The sequence below is a fragment of the Kryptolebias marmoratus genome, linkage group LG7 (genome assembly GCF_001649575.2).
Source record: "Kryptolebias marmoratus isolate JLee-2015 linkage group LG7, ASM164957v2, whole genome shotgun sequence".
NCBI lineage: Eukaryota > Metazoa > Chordata > Actinopteri > Cyprinodontiformes > Rivulidae > Kryptolebias > Kryptolebias marmoratus.
In genome coordinates this window covers 19,618,599-19,626,005 of record NC_051436.1, presented here as the reverse complement: position 1 = coordinate 19,626,005, position 7,407 = coordinate 19,618,599, and the positions used below count along the sequence as shown (strand labels likewise).

At 36.7% G+C, this 7,407-nt stretch overlaps 1 protein-coding gene across 2 annotated transcripts; it reads right to left on the bottom strand.

The window, feature by feature from the left end:
- Positions 1-589: 589 nt before the first annotated feature.
- On the bottom strand, positions 590-5,206 carry LOC112450718 (transmembrane and immunoglobulin domain-containing protein 2-like). 2 transcript variants are annotated; one of them, XM_025007204.2, is made up of 3 exons: positions 5,101-5,206; positions 1,992-2,345; positions 590-1,549 (listed from the first exon to the last, which is right to left on the bottom strand). In XM_025007204.2, exons 1-3 carry the CDS (start codon positions 5,150-5,152, stop codon positions 1,419-1,421), a joined length of 537 nt encoding a protein of 178 aa, XP_024862972.1. In that variant the 5' UTR covers positions 5,153-5,206; the 3' UTR covers positions 590-1,418. The 2 variants fall into 2 exon arrangements, with proteins under 2 accessions (XP_024862972.1, XP_024862973.1); XM_025007205.2 differs by having other exon boundaries at positions 590-1,449.
- Between the last annotated feature and the right edge of the window lie 2,201 nt (positions 5,207-7,407).

Here is a 7,407-nt window from a genome sequence, read left to right as displayed (position 1 = left end):
CAAACAAATGGATTAAAGTTTAAATGTGGCCTCATTCAGTCATTGTTTCTAGCCTCTTAGTAGTTAAGTAGTCAGATCTGTGCAAGATTTATTTATTTTATGCAGTTTCTAACTATGGTTTGTTCAAATTTATAAAGCAAATGATGTGTTAACTCAGTGACTTCCTGTTTCAGTAGAAACAGACAGAACAGACCTCCGATCAACTTTGCATAAGATAAACTCAGAACATAGAGCTTGATATGAAAATGTGTTAAGATTTTTCACCTATTGGTGTTTTTGTCTCTACAATCGTAAACTTTGTACATATTTACAGTTAATATTAAAGTTATATTTTTGGAAATTGAAGGTGCAAAAATGCAGATGTTTGAAGAGACCAGTTATCTTTCTTTTCTTATGGTGTTCCTGTTGTATTCATGGTTTTTTAAGCTGTCTTTCTTTTATTACCTATAAATAAATACCAGTTCACTTTGCCACAGTGAGAGCCGTCTTTACAGCTACTTCTGTGAGGAAATGTTGGTTGTGTTGAAGTGATAGAGGAGATGATGGTTTTAGAACTGAGTCACAGCTCAGAATAAATTCAGAACAGTAGTTTGGTTGCAGAACAACAGAAACTTTATTTTGTTTATTTGTTTATTTGCTTGTGCACAAGGGAGATTAAACACACTCTTCAGCAGATTGTCAGAATGATCTAACTAACATAGTAAAAGTTTCTGTATAAATTACAGGATGGGACCTCACCTTGTGTCTGAGCAGCTGGCTGATTCAAAGTGTGGAAAATTCCACTGGAAACACCTGAGACAGAACCAGTTTCACCCAGCCCTGTGGTGTGTAAGGCCCTGATCACAGCCCACTGCTGAGAAACTCACCTGCACGTCAGTCTTTGGTACGTCAGGAAGGACATGCACTGATTCTGTTTTAATTTTTAAATCTGCACAAGCACTAAAGAAGTTACATGAGTGAAACAAACATCATTAAACATTATATTTTATCATAACAGTGCTTTTTCACTGGTCTGCAAAAGAAAATCACACCTGTTGTGTGAAAGTAAAGTGGACAAACATGCCATGATTTTTCTCATTACTTGTCAGAGTTCAGTTTAGATGTACATCTGTGAAACTAATGCTGCTACTTCATGTAGGAAAATCCTGCTGCTGTTCAGCCGGACTTTGTTCTTCATTCTAATATTATGAGATGTGTTACATCATGAAAATTGGGTTGTTTGGAGCTTTTTGAACTTGCAAGTTTGTGATTCTGAGTTTCTTATAAAAAAAAACCCAAATACAGCTCATCCCAAAGTCAGACTCCCAGCTCTGAGGAACCTACTTTTTTTTCAAAGTCAAAGTCCAATATGGCTGCTCTGTGGGAACAATCTGCATCCTTAGATGACGAGGATCATCAGACATCTTTTGTCTCCTTTTTCAGCCTGATGTGTTCTGCTGAGCTTTGGTCCTTAAATATTGGACACAAATGAAGGCTGTGATGAGGACAAGGATGGGCAGACACCTGAGGACAAAGATCATCACTCCTCCCTGGGAAACGTCAGAGTTTTCTCCACAGAGACAAAAGATCAGACACACATGTTATCATTACCAGTCACACATCTTTGCTTTAATAATATGCTTGACATTAGGCAGAACTTTTACAGGAAAACAGCAAAAATATCTGTAAACTACTTGTAAATTAAAGAACACATTTTTCCTGTCTGTGTTCTCAGCTTCTGTACTCAGCTGCATTCAAAACTGCTTTCTATGAAATCAAACAAATCCCTTGAAATCTTAGTTGTTACCACAATAAAATATTTTAAAGTTGTTACAATCTGACATTCTTCTTTCTACTTTGATTAGTAAAATTATGCAAACAAAAAATTGTTTAAAAAATAAGAAAATGTATTTTAAGTGTAGTGAGACAAAACCTCTGCTTTCTAAACAGGACAGTATCCATAACATACATTTAGTCCATAATTCAACACAGTCATGTTTTATGTTGCTTACCTTTTGCTGAGTTTTCAGATGACTTTCCTCTTGTTGTAACTGTGATGGTTGTACCTTTTCCTTCTGCTTCAGTTAACACTGGTATCTCCGCAGAAACCTTGCAGATATATGACCCTGAGTCTCTGTTAGTGATGTTTGAAAGGATCAGAAATGAACAGCTTCTTGCCTGCTCCTTCAGAGAGTCTGAAGACTGGTTTAGGATAGTCTTATTCTTTATAGTTGTTTGGTTTTTCAGCCATTTAATGCCAACTCTTCTGTCCGTCTTGTTCCAGCAGCAGGAGATGTTTACTGTCTCTCCCTCCAGGACAGAAACATCAGGACTCTGACTCACAACAAGTGTGTCTGATGAAACACCTGGACAGAGACACAGTGGAGCAAAATACATTAGGTCATGCAAAAGACATTCAAGTTAGATGTTTTCCAGCGACATACAGAAGGGGTGACTGTAGGTTCCACGGTTTGTTTTTGCCCTTTCATGTCCAAAATGTTCCTTAATAAGCTTTGTTTTTCCTTTTTCTACTATTTTTTGTTTTTGTATTTGTTTACTTTGCTTGCCTTTCCACTGAAGTCACTCATATTATGAGCTTCTGCATCATATTTTTTGCTGTGATTCTCCTGCTGTCAGCTGAGTGGCTGCAAACAGACCTATAATCACTGACAACTGAACCATTATTGGATAGCATCGGCTGCAGCTCTGTTATGTATTCTTAACTTATTGTTTGATGCAACAAACATTTTTTATTAGTCTTTTTTTTTTTGGTGTCATTCCAATTGAAGATGGCCACCACAGCTAATCAACTTTAGGAAACACAAAAAGGGCTATTAATCACTTATAGTTGCAGGTAATATACTTCAATTTAGTGTGGTTGTAGCTGAGAATGAACCTCAACACATAATGTGAGGCACTGTGAGTGCTAAAAAAATGCACAAGAATTTAGTTTGAAACTTTGCCAGCAACTTTAACCTTTTCATGCATAAATTATGATAACTTCAGCCAGGGTTTTTTTTCTCAAAGTATTTTTTTTCCTTAGGGCATAAAAAAGGGTTGAAAAAGTTTTTTGTATAAATTGTATTTATTCATTTGGACAGCATATGTTTAAATAGTACTGCATGATGCACTAATGTCCACTTTAGTGGTCTTGTGGGGGAAAATGCAGTTTACCAATTATGGAAGAGGAAGGATTACAGGAGTTATGTTTGTGTGTTAAGAGTGTTAAGTTGTTCCTGCCAAGAACTTCTCAGAACAATGGGTATGTGAGTGATAATACATTTCCTGGGTGTTTGTTCTGGGTGGAGTGTGTTCGGTTTGGGGTGAGCTGACCCAGCTGTCTAGGCTGGTTTCCTGTGAGTATCGCAGGAGTTATATAAACTTCTGACCAATCACAAATTGGTCAGAAATATGCAATACACACCAATGTATTTTGTCTGTATAAATACACCCCAGTCTCAAAGATACTTAGGGATTTTCTGTGGTATTTCTGAAGATGATAAGTTGTGACAATAAAGATCCCTTGTGTTCTGGCGAAAGAGAGAGGTAGTGGTCGCCCAATTATTTCTGTGTAAGAACTGCCTTTAAAGCCTACAGTCTAGGCTCATAAAAACTCATCCATATACAAGAACATGGCTTTTAAATAGCTGTCCACTGCTGTGACCACTATGCATGAAAGGACTAGGGTCAAACCTGCCAGTCTGTTCTCAAAATATCTGATAAACTACTGGAGACATTTTAATGTAATCACTGAATGCACATCAACAATTCATTACCTTTTGGAGTCAACCCAACTGAAAATGATCACCACAGCCAACCAACCTGAATACACACATAAATGGCTCTAACTCAGTCAATTTTACAAATATTGAGCTAAAACCTGGTGTGGTAGTAGCTGAGACACATCTTCAATACATATTTTGAGCGCTGCACATTGTTCAACATTTTGGAGTAAAACTTTGGCATTAGCTATTGGAGTAAACCATGTTTGACTGCTTGTAAAATATCTAATAAACCATTATAAAGATTTTAATGAAACTCTCAGAAAGTAATGACTGGATGTACATATAGAACTGATTATCTTTTGGAGTCAACTTAATTTAAAATCTGAATTAGCTAACATGAAAATGGCCATAACTCAATCATTTTTACATGTATTCAGCCAAATTTGGATTTGATAGTAGCTGAGAGTCATTCACAACACAATGTCTGAGCGTTAACTGATCACACTTGATCTTTGTTTAAAACTACGACATACAAAGCAGCCGGCGATATGAATTTATTCAAGAAACGCTAATTTAGTTACCTTAGTGACAGCTGGGTGACAAAACAGTTGTGAGTTTCCACGATAGGATAAGATGTTAGATTACTTTGCTGAGACAGTTTTCCTTTTGCCATCTAGTGATTACATCTGTCTCTTTTCATGGCCAACACATCATGAGGTTTAACTTTTCACAAATAAAAAATTCTCTCTGCTGATCGCTGACGAATGCTGCTGGATTTTGCTGTTTATTTATTATGCTTCCTTTATTTCTTCAGCCTGACAGATAAAAATCCGTTCAGAGTATTCCAAACCAAGGTATTTTCACTTTTGACAAATAAAAACTGTGTCTGCCAAATATAACAAGTAAATTTTATGGGTTTTATTTTACAATTAATTTATTTTATCTTTCAGTAATATGTTTAATTGTTTCTATACTTTTAGCTATATTCATCAGTAAATAATATCATACAAAAAACATTATTTTTCTTGGATAAGTGTTGTCTTGTACAGCCACTCAAGAAATTATTCTAATATAGTTTAAAAACACTGTAATTCATCAAAACTATAATACTTTTTGTCATTCCTGTCTTTTCACTGTGTTAAGTTTCCATGAAAGAATAATTATTTAAATCATGCCATCTGTTTTTATTACCTCCAAAAAAGATTTTCTATTTTTTTTTGTGAATAAAAAATATTTGAATAAAAATTCTAATTTCTTATGTTGACTTACAGAAACAAACATCAATAAAAAATATGAGTACAAAATCTTCAAAAGTATACGAGCAACATACATTTGTGTAGTTTTAAAAAGATGCTTTTTGAAATCTAAAAAGTTTAACATTTGTGTCTCTACTTACTTCTAGATGAGCGGGTCCAGAGGAGCAGCAGACTGCTCAGTAGAAGCTTCATCTTTTTACTCACATTAACCACTGGACCCGGATATCTGTCACTTTAGTCTCTGACGTCTAAGACACATGATATGATGATGTTCAATCAGTTTTCGCAAACGTTTTAAAATAGAAATGTGTGAAACCATAGGTGGGTTCCATCCTCCAGACAAACTAAAAAACATGTCTGTCATGTTCATAGAACCTTCTCTCTTTGTGTTTAATGTGCTGAAAGAAATGTTTCCTCCTCTGCTTGTAAATCACTTTAGTAAATGGCAGAACTGAAACAGGTTTTAGAAACAACTATAGAGACTGTTTTAGGGGCAGAGAGGCATAGAGTTTAAAGTAAAGCTTGCTGATGTCAAAGAACACCAGCAGACCTGTTGGTGTTCACTGGTGTTCACAGCTCACTGTTTGATACGGCTACATGTTTGTTAACATATAGATCTGAGATCTGATCCCTCAAGGTGCTTTTAATGCCAGGTGTGTGTCAGCAAGACATTTCTTGCAGTTGGTCTAGATTGGCACACACCTAAGAAGGGATTTACAGAAACTCTCAAAATCTTTCGTTTTTTTTACTTACATTTGGCAGTTTGAAGCTTCAATAAGACAGAGGTCTGGGAACTCGTCACTTCATGACCTCCTTGCTGTGGGTCTCTAAACAGTATGTCTGCTACAATCAGGGACCTTCCAGGTGCATACTCTGAGTCCAGGTGAAATCATGTTGAACTGCTGTCCTTGGCAGCAGTAAGTGTGTTGTCCAGGTCTCAGTTGCTCATCAGTGAGGCTTGTGGTCTGTCACCAGTTTAAACGTAGGCTGTACATTCTTTTTCTTTCTGGGCATACCTTTTCTCTGCTTCGATTAGATATCTAAAAAAAACACCACTGGTCTCCATTCCTAACTTTGGAGCTGCAACAGAACACCACCAACGCCAAAGGCTTGTGTTAACATCATAACAGACCAGGGTAGGTGACGTTATGAGAAGTTCTTTGATTTTGTTAAAAGCTGGCTACTGTGCTGTTTACTACATCCACACTGTTTTTAATCTTAGCAGCTCATACTGTGGCTGACCCACTGTGGCAAGGTCAAGAATACCTGAGGAAGCTTATCATGTCAACAGCCCTCCTCACTTTCTGCCAAGGGGAAGTTGCTGATCGCTGACACCTTAACTTGGTCTAGGGTTAGGGTTAGGGTTAGGGTTAGGGTTAGGGTTAGGGTTAGGGTTAGGGGTGGGGTTAGGGTTTTCATTAATCGAGTGACTCAGGAAGTGTAACTCAGTCTTTCTCAGCACACACTTATCTGTGTTTAACTTCAAACCTGTTGGCTCCAGTCTCTATGACTTTCTGCAGTTGCTCATGATGTTCACTAAAGTCTCTTTGTTTAGATTATAATGTCATCCATGTAAACTGCAACCCCTCCAGACTCTTCATCATTTTCCGAAGACATGAGACTTCAAACAGTATCTTCCATGCAGTGTTATAAATGTTGTTAATAACTGTCTGTCCTTATCCAGAGGGATCTGACAGAAACTGGATGCTGCATCCAGTGATAAAAACATGACTGAGCTGCTCAGTTGTGGTTAAATAACATACATAGTTATCAAAAATGAAATGAATTTTCTTCTAAACTGCAAAACCAAACAACCAAGTATGTCCTGAAGTTATAAGTTTCCCCGTAAGAACAAGATCACCACAACATTCAAATATTGATTCAGACACACACACACACACACACACACAAAAACCTACAAATTAACATGAGATATGCTCCAACAGTTCAAGGACCATCTTCATAAAGACACCATTGGGCCATCAGCATCAGAGTTCACAACATCAGTGATAAATTTAAAGTAATAGCACTCAGCACCAGATCTCTATGCACTGATGACTCTTGAATTTTGTTAGTAAATGCTCCTAGTTGTGATCAAACTTTCTGTATAATAATAACTATAAACAGGAGCACTAGCTGTTTGTGGCATGGGCATTGGCAGCCAAACTGGACTTCAATCTTTTTCCAATTACTTTGTGTGCATGTGCAGTTTTTGTTTGTTTGCTTTGTCTTGTTTATATTTTCAAACTGTACTACTGTTTTTGACAGAAAGTAAACAGAGATGCTATGCATAAAATTTGCTATACAAGTAAAAATTGACTGGTCTTCATCTTTAATTGACCTCTGACCCTGTCTTGCTGGCACATCTGTCTCTAAAAACATATCTCTGTCAAGCATGTTCCCAAATCACTTTTTGTGATATTTGTGAAGAAAGAAAGAAAAAAAAC